The 22,212-nt window shown below is 38.5% G+C and overlaps 1 protein-coding gene across 4 annotated transcripts in view; it reads left to right on the plus strand.

Moving 5' to 3' along the window:
* The first annotated feature begins 2,372 nt into the window (after positions 1–2,372).
* The window catches only part of clstn1 (calsyntenin 1), a 33,474-nt gene continuing 13,634 nt past the window's right edge, over positions 2,373–22,212 (plus strand). For 2 of the 4 annotated variants that reach the window (XM_067527983.1, XM_067527985.1), the window contains exons 1-6: positions 2,373–2,642; positions 16,184–16,306; positions 18,879–18,908; positions 20,380–20,575; positions 21,020–21,228; positions 21,906–22,055. In XM_067527983.1, the coding sequence (XP_067384084.1) occupies positions 2,561–2,642; positions 16,184–16,306; positions 18,879–18,908; positions 20,380–20,575; positions 21,020–21,228; positions 21,906–22,055 (790 nt within the window). In that variant the 5' untranslated portion in view covers positions 2,373–2,560. The remainder of the gene's footprint in view (positions 2,643–16,183; positions 16,307–18,878; positions 18,909–20,379; positions 20,576–21,019; positions 21,229–21,905; positions 22,056–22,212) is intronic. The other 2 variants (XM_067527984.1, XM_067527988.1) reach the window with 1 other exon arrangement.

Consider the following 22,212-nt stretch of genomic DNA (forward strand, 5'->3'; position numbering starts at 1 on the left):
AAGTGTGCAGCTATGTTGTAAATTGTTTTTGTGCTTTAAAACCCAAGTTCTTCATTAATAATTTTTTTAATTAATAAAAAAAATTAATAGCTGGATTATTCAGAGTAACCACTCATACTCTGTTGTAAAGGGCACAAACTCAGTGATTCAGATTCAGTGGCTAAATGCTGTTGGCACTAATGGTGGGACGACCCTTTAATATGTGGCATCAATTTTAACAAAGCGTTCCTTAACAAAGCAGCTCCATAGAACTGTGACAAAACATTATTTAACATCTATAGATGTATAATAATCACTCACTACCATTTACAAATGATAAATTAGAAAGGGATTGCCAATAGACCTGCATTTACCGCAAACATCACATCAACAATAGTGATGCAAATCACCAAACAGCAGTGGCTGTTTATTTTATTATCTGGAGGAAGTAACACCTTCCATTTGTTAAGGTCTCACACCTATCCACCAAGTCTTCCTTTTGTCCCCAGAGGAATGATAATGGCCATTCTGTCTCTTTTTCAGAGTGCTGGACATCTGTGAGGGGGGGGGCTTCCACTTTCTCTCAAGCACTTCATGTGTTGCCAAAGTGGAAACAAACAAGTATTGTGCTTCCACTCTGCTGCTGCCCTGATGCCCATAGACTGTCCTCATTTATAGACCTGTCACCTAACTGTGGCCTCACATAACCATGTCGTTCTCTGCTGTTTCTCCATGTTCACTGTAACTTTTGAGATAGAACCGAAGTCTAATGATTGGTCTATATTCTTGCAACGTGTGTGTGTGTTTTGCTCTTTATTATATGCAGTTCTTTGATTTTGGAGAAAGTGATTTGGTGAAAATGTTGGAGATTGCACTACCAGCAAGCTTGTGTAAGGTCTCACATTCGTTATCAACAAACCCACAGCAGTGCTTTCCATTGTTGTCTGGTGACCTTTTCATGAGCCTCTCTGATAGGTAGGAAAACAAATTAAAGTTACATGTGTCTGAATTTTCATGAGCCACAGCCACATCAAGATTGCCAAGTATAATGCAAAAGCAGTTTCAGATGCCTGTAAGAACTTCTCTGATTGCATCGCATCCTCTTCTCCTCAGGGGTGCTATCTATATCTGAGGGTGTTGATTAGATAGCAGCCCCCACTGTCATTTGCAGTTTGAGGCCTTGCTATCTTCACATTGCTATGCAGTTGTTGTTGTGTGGTTGTTTTGCGGGTGAAGATAGTGGTTTACTGATAAATGATCAATACGATGCTCATTTTTGTTGCATGTTGTCTCAAATTTGCTCTACATCCTCAGGTAAGCATAAACTTTGGAAGCCCTTGTTTGCCCCGAGCTTCATTTATAAATGTTTCAGTGGGTTTAATTCGGTCATGATGGTCGTCAGGTGCCTACAATCCTCACAGAGCATTTTAAAGCACCAGAAGGCATCTAGCCCCCTGTTTCTGTCTTAGTTTAGTCCTCTGTGCTAAACAAGCTGCATGCTCCCACAATAACAGTATTGACGTCACTGGCCATCGATGGACACATGCTGCCTTCAGGGTCTCCTCTAAAGCTATGATTTTCGACAACTTAACGTTTGTACATCTGACCTGAAATGGATGAGACTGGAAACTAACAGGTCTATCAGAAAAAAAATTTTATTTGACAGTTTTAGGGAACAGAAGAACAGGTTTATATATACAGTATAAAGTACGTGACAGATGTACATAAACTTAATACAAAGGTAAGAGTGCAGGTACAAATACATTTTGTACTCAAATATTAATACTGTAAATTACTCCATATTACTCCGAATTCTAAACAGAATTGATATCAGAACTGATACCATTAATAAATAAATTTTTAAAAGTCCATATTTGGACTTGGTTTAGAAAGAAAAAGCAGCAACTTTGAAAGGTGACCCGAGGTTAAACGTGATGTGTATTGACAGATGGTTAATCTATAATAATGCGAACACAATTTATGTATATGTTATTTCTACTAAGAATCTACATCTTTAAAAGTACCCAAGGCTGTCAAAAAAAGTGTGTGTATAAAAAGTACAAACTTCCCTCTGAATTGTAGTGGACTAGAAGTGCCAACATACATAAAATGAAAACACCTTGATACCTCACATTTGCACTTAAGTAGTACTGCAGTACTTAAATAAATACACTTAATTACTATTTTAATACAAAGACAATACATCACTACACTTATTTTATAATTGTGTGTGTAAATGTGTGTAAAATGTAGGTTACATTCTGGTTTCCAGACTAGTAAACATTCACACCAACACCTGTCATGTTGTGGGACGACAGAACGCACGAGAAAGAATCTGTGCTCGACTGATTGCTTTAACATTTCCGACAGCCGTGAATGCAGCAGGCTGCAAAACTGCGAGAGAAGCGGTGATTGAAGGGAGAGCTGAGCGGCGGTGGCGACGACGGCCATCTTAGAGCTGCCGTGGTAACCGACTCATCTTCTGGATTTTATTTTTCTTGTTAAGAGAAATATTTCGCCTGACTGACGAGGGAAGAAGTAGGTTGTGTTTTACTTCGCCGCAATTGAACTTAAAGTCGGGATGCGGTTCCGAGGGAATAAACCATTTGCATCCGCTGTCGGACTGGTCCTCGGACTATTATGTGCGGTGGAGGCAGCTAAAGGTACCTAAGCCGGGATTTCGATCCCGTTGTGTCTTGTCTTACTCTGCGTGTCATACAGGTTTCTTTGTGGGACTGAAAGTTACCGGCTCACCGGGGCTTTCCGCTTGTTTACAGATGTTGAAGGTTATAACAGGAGCATTAGGCAGGCGGTCCCGGGTCCCGCAGGGGAATGTCTGCTCAGTAACCTGTTCAGGGGATGGTCAGCGCTGGAGCCGCAGCGTATTGCGCCCCGGGAGCAAGTGCATCCCGCGATAGTGTGCACATTTTCACCTCCACCACACCCACATTACATGTTTTCTTCCAAAAGCATTTCTTATTGTGGCTGTGTGAGCTTTTGTCCTCACGTGAGAAGTGGGACACTTTGGTGAGAAAATCAAGGCCATTAAACGACCCCCTTCTGTCATCTGCATTAAGACTATTTTTGGGTGCTGGTTTCTTCTTGTCTGTTTTTTTAAAGATTTCTATTTATTTATCACCTTCTGCATTTTTTTTACTTGCCAGTATCTGTTACTCTCTGTACCCATATCATTTTTCAGACAATTGACTATGGCTATATTTAAATAGAATGTGAGCGGTGATATTTTTTTTGTTTTTATGCCTTTATTACATTTAGCATTGCTGAACCACACAGGTTGAATCTTGTAATGATTAGTCACGCTAATGCTTGATTTGGCAACCTTGTGGCCGCACCAGGATGAAGCTTGGTTGGCTACGCATTGCAGATCCTGTTCACATGCCCCTGCTTTATCTCTGGGTTTAAAAATTGATGTGCTGTGTTCACTGGCTTGAGTAAAAAACAGCCCTCAGTAGGTCTGGCCCCATGAGTGACTAAAAGGCTGGATGTGAGAACTGAAAGTGCAACACTTTATTTGCAGTTTCACTGATGGGCACCAACACACATTGAAGAAAAACATGTCTTTATTTGCTGCAGGGCGGTCCACCATCCTCTTCACAGCAGCTCACTGCTCAGACATGAACATCCCCATTGCATGAATTTATAGACTAGGTTTTAACATTAAACTCAATCCACTGACTCCCCTGAGTAAGCTTCCTGTTTCAGGGTGTGTACAGGCAGTTGCACATTAGTCAGTAGCCATATCAGCATGCCTGGGCAGCTACCAACGCTGGAGACCTGTGTGTGTGTGTGTGGTGTTTTCTTTTAATGATACACCCATTTATTGTCTATGGACAAAATAAAGACCATAAAATGATATAGGTAGCCATAAAAGTCTGCACAGGGGCCTCACTTTTCTTGTTGTCACGCCAGGCAGCTGCTAAAGCCCAGCTCCAGAGGGATGTTTGTAAAGCTTTTGTTCTTCTTTTTTCATTAATCAATAGAAAAAGGCTTTAGCAGCAGTGTGTGTTATTGTCTAAGTTTGGCTCTGCAAGTTATAGCCCAATGTGTGTTTGTAATGTGCACCTGCAGGCTTTCCTGCTCTTATCAGGAGACCTGTGAAGTCACCATCTTGGTCAGGGCTTATCATTTAGTAACCAAAGGTCACTTGCTTATTTTGTGTGCCACCTCTTGTCACCTGTGGGCCAGATGGTGTTTTCATGGCTTGTTGAATTAATTTTTTTTTTATTACTAACCTCCACCTGCAGTGGATGAGAAATAAGCAAATACTCCTAAGATTTTTCCCTAAGTTGTTCTTGGGCCTCAATCCTCTAATTTAGATGTCTGCAAATTATTTGGTGTTATCACTATAGAAAAACAGGCCGAGATAGAGCTTTAGCAGTCACAAGAGGGTGTTGTCAGCTCTTCGCCTACGCCAAAAGTTATCACTGATGACTTGGCCACACAAACCTTGAGGAGAGCAATGAAAAATATGTTTTTGATAAACCTCAAATTTCTAACATGTACTATATGGTTCAATACCATTGTTAATGCTACAACACATTCTAAATAGTTGGCAATATTTTGTTCATTTTAGCGCATGCAGTCTTTTCTCTTTCTGTTACCATATGCAGCTGTGGGGTTTCCCCATGCCCAAGAGTCAAATGTTAGGTCTGCTGAGATGTATGAGCTTTCGCTGTGCACACACAGTCAGACAAAGGAAAAGCAGGCTGCTTTCTTAGCTCATTCATCATTGAATTAAGTAATTCAATGATGTCCTGCTTTGTGTGGTGCTAAATTAACATATGCACTTTCCCAAATGGCTGGAAAAAAGTAGATAACACAGTTTAAATGTAAGGCCTCATTTTCCTGTATTCACTGGAGAAGCCAACCACTGATCCACTGAAAACTGCATTCAATTCGAGCGATGCCTCAACATTTCATTCTTCCCTTTGAAACATAATTTATCAGTCTGCCATGTGAGATATCTCTGAGAGTTCTCCCTCAACAAAGCAACATTACAAGATTCTGTTTATCTTTATAAAGGATAATAATTTTTACACAAGTTTTACGGTTATAAAAATGGCTTCATAGAATATTTTGTTTGAAAGTCATTTGAGTTCTACTCTAAATTCACATTCACATCAACACCATTACACACAGTTTAACTCTTAAACTTCAAAAAACAAGATTGGTTGACACCTCTTGCTTAGGTTATAAAATAATTGAATGTTGATTAAAAGATCCCAGAAAATAAAACAAGGGATGACCACCATCATTGATCTCACTGACCCTGTTGAAATTAATATAGCCGCATTCTCATTTTACTCTAAATTATTTTATTTGAGTCCATTTTAAACCTTATTTAAATCTACCAGCAATGCATGACTTTATTATTTTGTTGAGTTATGTCACCTCCCATGTAGGTTTAGTAACACTGTTGTATATCGTCATTCAGCATCAGTTTAACAGACTAGTTTTTCCGCAGAAATAACATTACATACCAACAGGATGATGGCTAGTGACTGAAAATGTGATGAAACTCAGAAAGTTAATCAGCTCAGTTTCAGATGTTTCACTTTCAGCATGTTATGTTTTTATCAGCTGCTAAAAAGGAAATGTCAGCTGTGTCATTGCGGCACTCTAGGTGGTTTTGATTGATTTGGACTCGTTATGTTCGATATTCAATGATCTGCTCCACATGTTCAATTATGTCAAGCTCCACCGCTTAAATGACACTGAACACATTTGCAACTAAGGAGGACTCAGAGCACATAGCTCTGCTGAATTGGCATAGGTATGAGCTGTTTCGGTGTTGATTAGTCAAGAACAGCAATCATTTTTGAAGAATGTGTCAATTGTGCGCAGAAATATTTGGGCTTTTGTACCAGTTTTGGGTGGATTTTTTGCAAAATATCCAACAATTTGACTCAATTAGTCACTGAGTTGTGGCTGTAGACACTGTAGACACAAATTAGCAGACATTTATCAGACTGACAAATATTAATCACATTTTAAGATGATTGTATATAATTTGTAGATTAAATTCAATACCCAATGCGTGGTAGTTTAGGAAGGTATGACTTGGAGTCACACAATTTCAGCTTCAGTCCAACAGTCAAGATTATTGTTGTAGTAGTATAGGTGCAAAACACAAATTACACAGTTATATTTACTACAGTTATATTTTTCAATACTAAGCTAGGCATTGATAATTCTTATACCCAAACCAGCTGCTGTGAGTGCACAACCATACAAACACAACCATAAAAATAACACTGTAGTAACAAACTGAATGTTGTACTGCAATATTGCATATTTCATCAAAAACAAAACAGAATCTTTTACTTGCTAAATATGATATTTTGGTGGGAAGAATTTTTTTGTCTAGTAACATTTTATTGATATGTTCAGTATTGTGTTTGTAACTTGACATTTAAGTTAAATGTGCACATATCCTAATTATGTTAATAGAAAACATAATCAGTTTTAATTGTATTTCCCAGAAAAAAATGTATTTGTGTTTGCACTTTAGCTGCATAGAAAAGTAATATTTTAGGAGATAAGGTTGATAGGTGAGGCGGTAAAGGTGCTAGCCATCCCTGTTTTAATAAATCTCAGATGCATGTGCAAACTGAAATATCCATTTTCTATTTTTCAGAAATAAGTTGGTTTCTCCTTTGTATAAAATCATTTTATGCATCATGGTACAGGATTTATGAACAACAAAATGTCTGTATATATTTGTTGAGCTCCTGCTGACAAACAGACAGAATTTAATTAATGAGTTGAACTTTGCATTGCCGGCGGATTAAAAATTGAATACTGTTTGTGTGAAGCCGAATCATTGGCAAACATTTTACTCTGCATTGCCTTCAAAAAGTTTGCTTGCCCTACGCAGAGGCCCTGTTTCTACAAGTTAACTCTTACATTTGTTTCAGAAGAACAAAGGGCTTTCAGGACCAGACTTCAGGGTCAGGATCTTGACTAAGCACATCACAAAGCAGTCACTGTTCGAAGGATCGTGGCTGAAGCCCCTCAAGAATGCCTATATAAGATAATCCTGCAGAAGTGCTAAGTCGTTGAAGCATTTGGTAATATGCTACTCAGTGCTGGAAAGATAGGCCATGAGAATACTGGACTTAATTTGTATCGTTGGTGACTTTCCTCTCATTGGTGCCTTTGCCGGCTGAATGGAGTCAGTGAACTGGCAAGAATAGGTCATTCCGTTGTGACCGTTTAGTTGTGCCACATAACTTGGAAGTTGTGTCGGCCACCAAGAAAGAAGTTTAAATTCACATGAGCCCTTGTCTTGAGGTTTGATAGTGGAATGGCAAGTGCAGGCGAAAAACAAATATTCATAGATTGAAAACAACACATGTGCTTTTAATACATGTGTGATTCATGATATGAATCAGAGAGAACTTAAAATGTCAGTATTGAAAAAGATTTTTTTAATAGCCAGTGGTTCATATTTCAGGGTTATTTATTATTTATTAAGAGAATGTACTAGTTCTATATCTGCAGCTCATGGTGTTGTGTTGCCTCCTCCCTTGTGTCTCATTGCCTCCTGGGGGAAAAAAATTGGCGCTGCAAAGCTGTTCATATTTGGGCGTGTTCACATTAAAAATCAGGCTCTGTGGGAAACAGGTAACCAGAGAACACATTACCTGCTACTGGTTGTCTCCACCCGAGTGCCTGTGCAGCCATCTCACTCTCACTCTTTCACTCTCACTGGTTCTTTTGTGCTGTTCACACAGAGAGGTAGTTGAGTTGCACTCAAGGCTCTGCGGCTCCCAACCCCCTCTTCAGAGCAGCGTTACAGCCGTCCGCGGTGTGTTCGTTCTGTTGGGCGCTTGTGACTGTATGGAAGACAAACAAATGTCGTTGCCTGGCAGGGAAACTAAGAGGCTCTCCTGTGTGTGTGTGTGTGTGTGTGTATTTGGGGTGTGAGGGTCTCTGAGTTCTGGGCTTCCTATAAGGGTCCTTGAATGCTACCTAAAACAGTTGCCAGTCTGTGATGGAGGTGGCTTGCGTCAACAAGCTCAGAAGCTTGTATGGCAAGACAAATAGAGGAGTGTGGCCACTGTTACAGACTGTGAGCAGATTGTCCATTAATGATTCCTTGTCCACAGAATTGAGAGCTACTCAGCAACATAATTGAAGTCAGTGTTTGACTTTGATTTGCATGCATCACAGACCTTCACCTATTTGGTTTGCCTTTTTTGTCTCTTTTGGATTTTTCTGTCTGACTTCAATAAGGTCTGACGTTGTCCTCTATAACGCCATGAAGGAGCCATGTGGTTGTTGTCTGCAAGCAAAGCCCTGCGTTTGACAGCTGCGGGGTTATTAAAGAGTTAAAATATCAGCCTGTTGTTTGTACTGCCTAGTGCTCACTTACTCTAACGCAGTTTGCACAAATGCTACATTTAGCATATTCTTTTGTTTTGACAAACTTTTTTTGCTGTCTCCCTGGAAACACCTCGAGCTCTGACTATCGCCTGAACACAGACACTTGCTTCACTTTTCTTCAGTGTACTGCTGCAGCTAATGGGACAAGTATGAATAACAACCTGGCAACAGAGATGCTTTATTTAGTCTCAGACAATAATAAGACAGCCTTCACTGCTTGTAGTCCATGTTGCTACTTATGTTGCTTGTGATAGTTGGATGAGTTGGATTTGCTAGTTAGTCTTGATTTTATTCATTCATATTTCTGAGTAATTAAACATGTGCAACAGCACAAAGTCTGGTGATTGTGTATTGTGTAAATTTGAAACACTGCTTGTTATGTCAGTTCAAATATGTAAATATTTGGCTTTTATATACATACATTTATTTCTCATATTTCTCATTTATCATCATGGTAGTAGTTTTACAATATACTATAAAAATAATAGGAATTCCAGTCACCAGGTAATGGGTGCAAATGGATACTTATTATTGTTTGTGTATAAGAGTTTCCCTGGGGGACCTGCCCTATAATGGAGTGTATTAGAGCTTCACTTTTGTATGTAATCAAAGAAGATGAAGGTCTGCAGGCTGTCAGCCATCAAATGTAAAATATGAGCAAAATCGATGAAGCAGAGCTCCACAGCACACACTCCACGGACCTGATACTTGGCTGCAATGTCGTCATTACGACAGCGAGTCATCAAGGGTTCCCAGGCATTATCTGATAATTACAGAGTCATCACCTTCTGCAGTGATGCTGCTACACTTAGGCCAGCTGTGTTATATTTGTCTGGTTTTTCCCAGAGTGATCAGTAGCCTTTGAACAGTCTGGGATCTTTGGTTCGGTCCGTAGTAGCAGTGAGGGGCTTTACAGCAGCTGGCCTTGTGCAAAGCCTTTTGAAGGCATTGGGTGGGGGCAGAATGATTTTTTTTCCCTCCACGAGGGTGAGACATCCCATCAGTGGCATAGAGGGAAAGGAAGAGTGTGCACTGGCATTCTATTGAACCTCCGGATTATCACAATCTATTGTGGCCCTAACGCTCTCACAGGACGTTTTTTATCACGGTTAATAGGTAAAACTGTATAGGTTAGACTTCTGTAAAAGAGCTGTAGAACCACAAAGGAGCTTTGCCCTTAGTGTCCATGTGGATGCTCTGAATGTTACCTCATTTACTGGCGGTCGTGGAACAAGTCAGTGATGAGATCACACAGTTCATGGTTTCCGGTTTCCATAGAACATTATATTTTTGTTGTTCTTGTTGATGGATGTTTGTTCACAAAGGGGTTTTATGTAAACGAAGGGCTGTCGTTAACCTAAAGAAGTTAATCTTGCTCACATTCTGCATTTTTCCCACTAAATATCATGTCTTTAACTGTCTGAGATGCAGGTAGAAGTGGTGTTATTCTTGCCATATACACATTGACTGCTTCTCTGAAATCACATTTGACAATAAAATACACTCACTGGCCAGGTGAGGTTCACCTGTACAAACTAATGCAATCCAATACAGCAGCTCTGTCATGAATTCTACTTTTACAATGTTATAATTTATCCGTTTTAAAGTTGAAACTGTCAAATAGGTGAGTCGTTTTGGATTGCATTATAAGAAAAGACTGACCTAAGCTTTTGGCCACCCTATTTAAAATGAATCAGGGGGCCAAAACTTTAGAGCCCCCTCTCCTTATAATTACATTGTAGAGGTGTACTTAATAAATTGGCCAGTGAATTTAACGGCCAAACGTAAATACACATACACTTAGTTGCCTAGTTATTAGGTATATCAATTATACTGCAAAATATTAAGTGTGGTCCACACAATTATGATAGTAGCTTTCAATATACCACAATAACATTTTAATCAATATGAATCCTGGATCCTCTTAAATCCCATAAAATATCTATTTAAATTATAAAGTAATTAAATTATTCTACTCTACAAGACAAATAAAACAAAATAAATATACAAACACATTTTTTGAAAAGACAGTAATGCACTCCAATACGACTCCACCACCCATAATGACCTCAATAATACACAGAGAGTAGAATTATTTTACATTTTACAGTTGTTTTGTTGACTTCTGAACATTTTAGCCAGTAATGTCAGTGAGAGGTCTGAAAAATAGAGAAAGTGGATGAAATCTGATAAAGCATTTGTTTAGCCACCCCATCATTTGCCCATTGACGACTGGGATCAACCCAATTCCTATGTGGATCCAGCTAGTGGAGCTCGTTCCTGATTATACAGCTCTGTATAATATAGTACAGGTTAACAGCAGCAGAAAATACATTGTGCGATGGGGCTGTGGCTTTAGAGGTAGAGCAGGTAGTCCAGCAAGAGGAAGGTTGGTGGGTGGATCCCTGGCTCCTCTAGTCCACATGTGTCTGTTCCTCAGCAGGACGTAAATAAAAGTGTCTGCTGCAGAGCTAAAATGTAAATGTAAATCACTCATATGTTCTGTTTATAACAGAACATAGTCACATGCATAAAGGGAGGACTTTATGTACACGGTTGAATTACACTGCAGTAATTTAGGAACCGTGTACCTCATAACTTAAATATTTATGAAAGTATCAGTGGAAATATATAAAGGGTATTTCCATCTACAGGCAAAACAAGGTGCCAGTAGAACAAATCTGAACTTATCCTACATTTTTGAGAGGACATTAACTAATTAGTACCTATTTTTATATACAACAAAGTATTATGTATTTTTTATTTTTTTTGGTCTCTAATTCTGTAGATCAAAGAGTGCACATGAGGTGACAGAGGAACAGATCTGATCAGTAAATGTCTTGGCACAACACAGCTTGGCGCACGGAGTCACATCATGTACTTCATCTAGTCTGTTAGTGTCATAAGTCAGCCTTGTTTCAAGTCTGTTCTCCTGTGTTCTCCCTCCGTTTATTATTCTGACATATTAAAAGTAGATTCCAGATGTTGTGGTGTTGTGGGATCATGCTCACTGCCAGATGTACATAGTAAAAACTTGGCAGTGGTTTGGTTTTGGCAGACTTTGTTGCTTTCATGTCTTGCTAGATGCTTGACCTTGTCGGTGAATGAAATAGACGCATCCCATTAAAGGATTAAATGTCACTGGCTTTATTTGCTGCGTAACTGTATTGCGTACCAGGTACTGTTTTGCCTGGCAATCAGTGCATACGCGAGCCCACCATCTGCTTCTGACACATTATTTATTTCTCAAAGGCTTCTGGATTTTATTTTGCCTCTGTTTGTAGATTAGGGCTTAATTTGGTGAGTAGATATAAAGAATATAAGCAGATGCAGCTGAAAAACCTCATTATTTAGCAAGAGGTCAATATTGGCCCATCATATCTTTTTATTTAATATTAATATCTTTAATATTTTTATTGAGGCCAGTGACTTTAGCTCTAGAAATATAATGGTGGTTCAATGTATTATATTTATCTCCTTCATCCCCAAGTACTGCATATTCTTGTGTGTGCATATAAAAATTTTGTAACGCCCTTTTTTATGGCCCAATTTTGAACCTATTTTTGTGCTCTCTATTAACTTTGGTCCACAGTTGGCCAATAGTGAGTATGCACTGTGATGGATTGGTTTCCTAGTATAGGTAAATTAAGAAAATTCCATTCTTCCATGCTAAATATCCTGAGTGCTATGGCAGCAGGCCGTGATTTCAAAGCCCCTTGCCTAAACTCATTCCATCCTAAATCCTAAAGCAGCCTTCTCCTGAAGAAAAAAACTAGTCTGAGAGTACAGTCTGTCCTCTTTAGTCATATTCCTTCATATTCTTTAGAAAGTCTATGTAGTTTATGATAAATGTCTAAGTTTCCAAAAAAATGCCAATTCTGACAATGATGATCCTATCTTGCCCGAAAAGGCCTTTATGGGAATTTCACAGGTGTGTGACAATTTCATGCATTAGGCAAAATTGTGCTTTCATTTTGTTTTTTCATTGGAGATTTGTGATTGAAAGAGGATTTGACTAGAATGCATTTCCACAGCAGAAGTGCATTGAATTTGTTGGAGGCCTCCTGGTCTCTTTTTTCCTCATGTCTACACTGACGTTGTGTCACGTTTTTCTGCAATAGAGTTTGCCATCTGTGAGAAAATCTGCCTCTTGTTACAACTAATCCCTCAGTCTCTTCTATCAGACTTTACTTCTGACTGTAAATATACCACATTCACTTTTACTTGTATCAGCAGTAATTTTGTCAGTGAGGAGATGCCTATATATAGATGTGTGTTTGTGTGTGTGTGTGTGTGTGTGTGTGTGTGTGTGTGTGTGTGTGTACTTTTTTAGATTAAGGAAAACAACAAATAAGAAGGGAAGGGCAGAAGCAGATTCCCTTTTTGCTAAATTCATCTGTTTTTATTTGTAAATGCTCTGCACTTAAATGGTGCTTTTTTACCTATTGGTACTCAAAGCGCTTTACACTGCTTCTCATTCACCCTTTCACCCTCACAGTCACTCACACATCGATGGGGGAGCTGCTATGCAGCTGGCAAACACTCACTGGGAGCAACTAAGTCGGGGTTCAGTGTCTTGCTCAAGGACACTTTGACATGTGACCAGAGGAGCTGGGGATCAAACCGGCAACTGGGGGGGGAATGGTGGACGTCCGCTCTACTTCCTGCGCTACAGTCCTGGTCAGGATTAGGCCAAAAGCTTTGCATAAGCTAGCAAGACCAGCAGGGGAATGCTACTAATGTTGCAATGTTCAGTGTCCTGGTGCCAAAGGCAACAAATGACTCATAGATAATTGTGAGGCCCACATGTGACCCAGCTAACACTAACTGTGACTGGAGGCTAAAGCTGATTATTGTACCAGTCTGACCTGGCAATGTTTCTAAAGACATTACTTCAGATCAGGAAACACTCATTAAAGACAGGCTTGATCACTTTCAAGTTCTTCGCAAAGTTTATCATAAAATATCAGGTTTACTTTGTGATAAATGTGAAAGAACGTCTGTAAAGCCTCTTGTCAGAAAAAATGTATGTATTAAGTAATTCTAATTCATTGTAGTGCATACATTATTCCAATCCTGTGCTAGTAGCCTCTAATCCTCATTAATCGTGTAATCTCTGAGAATTACGCAAAATTATTTAATGACACACAATGCACGTCTTTTGCTTCACTTTAATTGGATTTTGCAGACTGACGTTTAATGTCATCTGAATACATCCCTGTTATTTATTTATGATTTTTTGTAGGTTTTCTTTTTTAATCTGGTTACAGTTTGAAGCTCATAATTTAATTGTAGCACAGACTGGCTTATAGAACATCAGGTCTTTTCCTGTGAGTCAGATGATCAGTGTGCAACATTGATGCATTATGGAGCATTAAAATGCTGTGGATTTTATTACACTATGCAAAACACATTACAATTTGGTCTTAACAGCAAAAATTCATTGCCATTTATTCTAGATGTACTGTATAACATGGGATCAGCTGATGAGACATTACTAATGAAATTGCACAGTAATTAATGTGCCTACATTCCCTCCATTTTCATACTTGAAAATACACAAAGATGCAGATCACAAATACAGTTGGAAGTATTACAAGTGTACAGATGCCAGCAAAATGTTTGTTTGGCACCCTCAGCAGATACTTGAATGGCATCAGCATTTTTTAAAAGAGACACAGTAATTAAATTGGTGTCTTTTGAAATAATGTTGCCTCTTGAGATGAATGTTGTCCCAGAATTTGCCATTATGCACAGTTAATTGGATAAACACACGCTCGAAGAGGGGATTCAGTGCGTAATGAAGCTAGTAATTTTGAGCATCTTCACTAACATGTGTTTTTACCTGTTTTTGCATGTTACCAATGTTAAAAAACTACTGTCATTTAGGTTTAGCAACTGTTTTAAAGTAAGAAGGAGAGTTTATCACTAATAATAAATTACACTTTAAGTAACTGACTGCAACTATTTACATATTTTCTGCTTTGTTTTATAAAACTACAATCTGACCAAAGTTGTTGTATGATTGTGTCATTTTAATCATTCTCTAAAATACATAGTTCCAGGACATTACCACTGAGGATACCAGTGCTTTTCCTAAAGTTTAGGTGTAAGTAAAAAAAAAAAGAAATAATATGGTAGATTTGTTTGTAAGTGTGCCTTTGGCAGAGTAACAAAGTGGATTCATACTAAAATCGAAGCTGCTGAAGGGTCTTTTGTTTTAAAAGCTTCACAGTGCAGCCTTGTCCATCAGGAGTGTAAATAATTACCAGAACAAATGCTCATTAGGTGTGTAATTAATGTTATTTGCCAAAAGTCATGTATTTGCTTCAGGTTTATTCACACAACACGAATTCATGACATTAATTAGCAATGATTTGCAGTTATACAGTTACTCTTGCAGTCTTTTTCCTGTCAAATCGCAGAAACTGTTAACATTTTTCACAGTTTTTAACAGTTTTATTTCCTATTACCTTAATGAATTTACATATCCATGTCATTAGAACATTTTCTTACATTTGTATTGCATTATAATATATTATGGTGTTAGTGTGTGGTTTTGGCACTTAGTTGTAATTTTTTTCTGAATTTTATGTAAATGTTTTGCATCCTGTTCAAATTTAAGTATTTCTACCTGGCTGCCAAATGAATGTTCCCATTGGGGACTTAAAACTCAAGTTGAAAGTTAAGGATGACTCAAGTCACATGCTGTTCTTGTTGTGATCAAGGATTTCCCACCATTGATTGTTTAGGCTACGACTATATGAAGAAAATTCACTGGCCACATTAAAATTATTATATTGTTTATATTGGAATTGACCTTCTGAGTCGGGACACTGGGTTTTAGGTGTGGGGTGAAGGGCACCATGTCTGAATAGAACAGATGATTTTAGCAAGTCCTGTATTTTCTTACAGTCTTTAGTAGCTTCAAAAAATCATAATGAAATATTTTCTTTAACCTGCAATTAGAAAATAGTAGTGCAGCTTGTATATAGGTCTTGCCCAAAACAGTTATGTAAGTGGCACACTGCAGCATTGATTAACATGATATAGGGCCTAAATTAGAAAAAGTATTATAAAACCATTTTAAATTTCAATAAAGTCTTTTCTTATCTTATCTTACAGCTACACTCATATAAGTACTTTGAACAGAATTGGTTTCTGGTTTGCTCGCTTTATTTCAGGAAATGTGCCTGGTGACAGTGTATCTGTCCTCCAAAGTGTGCTGTCAGCTAGAGTCAGCATCACCTTTGCACATCAGTAAACAGAAATGGCATCTTCTCCTCTAGATCTAGAGGGAGCACATATTGTCTGTATATTGTTTTCCAAGCAAGCCGAAATATGTCACTCGCCGCAGCTGTTTGTAGCCGCCAGCTACAGCAGGGTCCTGTCTGCAGCTCAGATGCTTCCCAGGACAGCTAGCACACAAAGCTGCAAAAGAACCAACTACTGCTTCACAAACTGCCCTGAAAGTCATTGGTGGAGCCTTTGAAAACCACTTTTAAAGCTCTTTAACTGATATGGATTGTGGGTCTGTTTGTGTTGTTAAACATTATTGCGTAAATTGTCTCTAAACAATTGGGGTTCATGGATTATTGTAGTTTTAATTTTGGATGAAAATATGGCTTAACGATTTTTCAAACCCTACAAATTCATACATTCTTCTATAGCTCACAGGTGATGCTTCTGAGATGCTTCTAAAACTAATAATAAAAGTTGAAAATTTACTTTTTAAACTGTATTTTTTCCCCCTCATTAATAAACACCTAATGTTTTCCCTTTCTGTTTACCACAGTCAATAAGCACAAACCATGGATCGAGACAACGTACCATGGGATCGTAACGGAAAACGATGACAAAGTGCTTCTGGATCCACCTCTAATTGCGCTGGACAAGGATGCTCCTCTACGCTATGCAGGTGAGAGAGGAGGATAAATGCTGCTACTACTACTATTGTTGCTGCTGATGCTCTTTTACTACCTCAGCTTTACTTTACTTGGATTTACTCTCCTCTTATTTCGAGAAAAAATAACCTAATAACCCTGTATCATTAAAGGCTTTGAGATTGTGTAACATGTGATTGATGCAGGAAAGCTGTTTTACGTATAAATAATTTAAGCTTCACTTCAAGGTCAGTTATTTGTATGTATAAACACTTGCAGTCTGTTTGCTACTGGGTTATTTATAGCATAATTATTCTTGCAAGTGAACCAAAAGAGCTTTACTGAACATTGAAGTACAACCTTAAATACAGTGTCAGCATCATGCTTGGAAATCATCGTGCATGTCATGGTTAATATGTAAAAATCCTTCTGTCTTCAGTGGGTTTTTAATCATCTGTAAATGTCTTCTTTGTGTCATGTAGGATATGTTTGGGACTATGTGTAAACTTATACAAATGAAAAAAATCACTGGCTCAGAAGTGAGGAAGTACAGATGACAAGATTTTATGAACTTGTACTAGACTTATATATTTACTCATTTTAGACATGTCTGTAATAAAGACATACTGCTTAGTCCTAGATCCTCCACATTAGCTCTTTTGACATTTAGATCAAAATACTCTTTCATGTTTTTTTTCTTCCCTCCCAGTGGGAAGGCACAATTAGTGCGCTTTATGTACCAAGGCCCCCAAGCTCTGTTTTTTTTTAATCAAATTGGGATTGACTTTGGCCTAGATTCAAAGCAACACTGGACTTGAAATGATGCCCACCATTTGACATCACATGCGTCATATGATCGTTTGTCTGCTAATTGCTTCACACTCAGTGTTCACAAATTATATGACCATTTTTATCTCTGACTACATACCCTGATTTAGCAAGTAAGGCTTTAACAGACACGTGCCTATCAGAGACGATGCCAAATGTAAAGATCTTCATCATGTTTTTTCACAGTAAATTAGCATGGAGCTTGGTGCTACCTCTTTTCTTAAACTAGGGCTCCTTTTTGATCAACAAGGCTCTGCAAATGGACTGTGTGTCCCTGCTAACTTGCTCTCTCTTGAGGCAGAGCATGTGGCAGCAGGGGTGACCAGCTCTGTCATGCCAGCCTTCCTCCAGCTGGTCCATCTGTGCCAACAAACAGGGTTTATTGTAAAGCCGACCCACAGGTTGCCCAAAAGCCCAATCACAGCCTTTTAAGTTTGGTCGGTGTGAATAGGAGAATGTTTAGAATCAGTGATGAGCTGCCACGACTTAGTGTGTATCATGGTCCAGCTGAGATTACCTGGAAGTTACGTTATGGCAACTGGACTTCTTTTTTGTTCATTTGAAACATATCTGAAATGAGTAGGCTCCTAAATGTGGGGAAGTTTTTCTTCCAGGGTAGTTTTGTCTCTCACCTGGTCTGAATAGGTTTGTGAGGTTGCCAGCATAGGTGTGAATAGGGTCTGTATACATTGTGGCCAATGGATTTTAATTTTGAAATGATAATCAAAATCAGGAAATGAAAAATACAAGCATAATCGTATAATTATAAAAGGATATGGTTTTCAGTCAATTGTTTTCGGTTTCTTGCCCAAGAATACTTTGATATGTGGCCTTGTGGACTCTGGTGGTCCATTCCCCTATAGTGGTTGCCCCTCTACCAATGGAGCTCTTTTTTAACCCCTATGAAATCTTATTAGAGATGACGGCTCGTTTTATATATCTTCCTGGAAAATAAAATGTCCATTTAAACATGATTTTCACTTGTCTTTCGAAGCATCCATCCTCATTTCTGTCTTTTTTTGTGTGTTTGTGCATATCTGCCTCGTTAATTCAGTCTCTAATTCAGTGTTCATTGATGAATCTGCTTCTAAAACAAGTTAGCAACACAAAGCAGAAAAGAATTGCCACTAGATCTGGATTATTTGATTCATAGAGGATGCCTCAATCACAGTAAGGTCTGTTCTTACATGAATTGACAGGCCAGTGTAACTGTGAAAGCTAAGCAATTCTCAAAGCTCTGGTGTGATCAGGTCATTAGAGCTGTGGTGAACATGGAGGCACATGACTCCCACTGCATGACTGGTCCTGAACAGCAGTGCGTAACTTTAAATCCATTTCTAATTGTTTAGTTAGTGTAAACAAATTGACCAACCCAGCGGTGCCCTTGACAGCGCTTTAAAACAAACATCTTTGCAACAGATTTTTAATTATTTGTGCTCTGCAAAGTAAGCAAAGAATTAATAAGCCCATCAACTAGTTTTTGTCATATGTGCTGACTTAAAAATTTAAAATTTCGTTTGTTGTAACTGGATGCTTTTTCACTAGTTGTTTCTTCTAAAAGGATTTGCTGAGGTAGTCAAATTTACAAAGCCTCTATCTTAGTCATAAATGTTTTCATTCGTCTTTTCTCTCAACTGACAGACAACATTTTGCTTGGAAAACTGACTTTAAGAATTTCTGATGGTGGTTTTGCAATTTTCCTCATTGTCCTGTGTTCTCTCTGAGCTCCTAACTTATCTTTTAACTGATCTCAGTGTATCTTTTCTCCATTCCTTATAGAGAGTTTTGAGGTGACCCTCACTGAAGAAGGTGAACTTGGGCTCTTTCTTCTGCCTTGTGCTTAGTTGTTACTATTAACCCACTAACGCAAATGCAGCATCCACACTTTTACACAGAAACTCCTGCCATGCTATGTAATCTCCCACCATTTGGTTTTTCTCGACTTTATGTTTTTCTCACCCTGACTTTTTTGGAGTTCTTACAGCTGGATGAAAAGTGTGATGTGGGGCTGTGTGTACTTAGAAATATCTGTGCATGAGACATCCATTGCAGTTTGCAGACCCTAACAGTTTTTCAGCTGTCACCAGGAAACACAATGCTGATTTAAAACAGGAGTTCTTGGTTACTTCTGCAAATCATATCAATTAAAGAATATGGAAAGGTTAGCTAACTTTTGGGACAAAATAGAACATGATAATTTTATTATCTTTTGATACTTATGGCAATTGGAACAGAAACTGACACTAAAATTGATATTTATAGAGGAAAAGTGTCTTGAAAACTAACTTCTTCAAGGCACCAACATGTTTATTGTGCCGGTAATCTGTGCAGGTACAGTGACTCCTGTAGACTTTTCTGTCATTTAAATGTTAAAATGAAAGCTGCTGAGATTGTTAACCAATGCAAACTCTCTCTGCTGCAAAGTTTCTGTTGTTGCATCTTTGCCTCAGTGGATTTCTTGAGTTACTTCTCCACCACTAATCTCTACCATTAGCATGGCTGCAGTTGTCATTTGATGTGGATGTCAAGCAAGTTGATATTTCTAACCCCAGTTCTCATCCAGTTTATTTTGCTTGAATACTGTTCTTGTACCGTTATGTTTTCTATGATTTTATTTGATTTCATTTTGCAGTAGTTTTGGGGGAGAGGCAAGATTACACAGGAAGACTTTTTTTAATTAAGAAAAAAAAAATTATTCAAGGTGTTTTCTAGACTTTTTTCTTTCACAGATCTTTGCGGTTTTGATTGCTGAATTGGTGCTGGATCACCTTATCACAGTGCTCTCTAAAGAATCAATCTTGCTTCTAGTTATTTTCTTTGTTAAATATTCTTTACTCACGAGGCTTTGTTTATTACAGATATAAATGATCTTCACTACAAATACTGTTCTCTCTTTATTACGTTTTGGACTTGGTTTCATGATTTTTGATTTAATATATCTTAAGTACTCCTGTGAAATGCCTGTCCACATCTTTTCGGTTTCTGCCTGCATGACTGGATGCAATGTTTTCAAGTGGCTTCGAAAAGACACTCTATTTATGGATACTTAAAGTCCCACACCCTCCCCCACTGCCTCAACTGCTCACCCACATGACAGTGCTTTTGGGTTTCTTCCACAGACACCACCCACCCCAATCTACAACTCCTTGGCCTTTTTTTTTTTTTTCTTTTTGCGCGTGAATTTATTTTGTTTTATTTTTGTTATTTTGGTGAGCAAAACATTTTACACCTGTCCTGATTAATTCTGAGTAAACTGTTTTTTGGCTCTTGACATGCTCAGGTGAGATTTGCGGCTTCAGGATCCATGGACAGAATGTCCCCTTTGAGGCAGTGGTTCTAGACAAGTCCACTGGCGAGGGGGTCATGCGGGCCAAGGAAAAGCTGGATTGCGAACTCCAGAAGGAGCACACCTTCACCATACAAGCATATGACTGTGGAGAGGGTCCTGATGGTGCCAACATGAAAAAATCTCACAAGTGAGTCAGCCTCTGCCAGTTCATAACCCAGTGTCAGCTCTGAGTTTTCAATTTAGTTTCACTGTGGTTAAGCAACTACAGTGTACTTCACAGCAAATAATTTTCTAGATAAAAATTAACTAATTAATTGATTGATTGACTAATCAATAATGAAAAGAATAATTAGTTGCATCCATAATGAGGTCCAGTTGCAGTCGCATTTCTTCATGAAGCCCAAGCCTGTGAGCCCATAAAACACTGAGGATGCATTATGAGTCACCAAAACTGTCAGTCCAAATGATTTCTTAATTCCTTTGTTCATAATAGCTCAGTGTGAATTTAAATTGGACCAACTTTAAGGCATCATCATTATCAAGTCTGACATTATAGTATTTTTTTTTTACTGATAAGGAATTTCTTTTCTCTGGCAAACAAGGTGTCCTAACTTGCTATTGCCCCTGTCAGGGCCACTGTCCACATCCAGGTGAATGATATCAATGAGTATTCACCAGTGTTCAAGGAGAAGTCCTACAAAGCCACCATCATCGAGGGAAAGAAGTATGACAGCATCCTGAAGGTGGAGGCAGTGGATGCTGACTGCTCATTCCAGTTTAGCCAAATCTGCAACTATGAGATCATCACCCCAGATGTGCCCTTCACCATTGACAAAGATGGTGAGGATATCACATAGTTGCTTCATTGGGGAATAGATGCAGCCCATGCCTAAGAGCTGGGATTGTATTGACACACGTCACATTGCCTATTGATTTGTGTGAGCAATGTTTCAAAATTCACAGCAGCTTGCAAGACAGTGATGGTCTCCTTGAAATGTCACCCAAGTTGGGCAGCCATCCATTATTTATCTTTTTGCCTTTTAAAAGAAAAATTAGGATCTGTTGAAGAAAGACATCAGGTAAAGCTATTACTTTGAGTTAGAGGAAAAAGACACAATTAAAGAGGATATTTGGTGAGAGAATACATAATGTTGGTGGCAGTGTTTAACTGGAAATTGTCATGTTGTCTATGACTTAATAAAGTAATAAAGTCTCAGTATAGCATCTCAAGGAGAAACATCTCAATCACATTATTACAATGTAGCCATAGTAATAAATTATTAGGCTTTTTTATTATAGCTTTTGGGATGTTTGTGTGAGGATTTTTAGTCAGCCATTATGGTAAAACTGGCAGTTCTATATTTAATCTAAAATACTTTGTTTTGGTGTGCTGCTATCAGTTCAAACGATTTTTTTATATCTGTCATTTGAATTGTTTTTATTTCCTAGAACAGCTGCAGCTTTGAAATCAAACAAAGAGTGGAACAGACACTTACACACACTTTTTCTTTGCTCAGGCTTTATCAAAAACACAGAGAAACTGAGCTATGGCAAGGAACACATGTATAAGCTGACTGTGACTGCCTACGACTGTGGAAAGAACCGTGCCTCCGAGGACGTGCTGGTCAAGATCAGCGTCAAGCCCACCTGCAAACCTAGCTGGCAAGGTATCAAAGCTCTCCTCCTCCCACTGTAGCTTGCCAGCCATCTCTGGTTAGGTGTGTCTCTGTTGAACAAAAGAAATCCACCAATACAGAGTCCACACAGGCTACCCTTATCAAAAGGGTTATTTGACTTCTTTAAGCCGCTAGACCTTTTACCATA

The sequence above is a fragment of the Channa argus genome, chromosome 13 (assembly GCF_033026475.1).
Source record: "Channa argus isolate prfri chromosome 13, Channa argus male v1.0, whole genome shotgun sequence".
In the NCBI taxonomy this organism is placed as follows: Eukaryota; Metazoa; Chordata; class Actinopteri; order Anabantiformes; family Channidae; genus Channa; species Channa argus.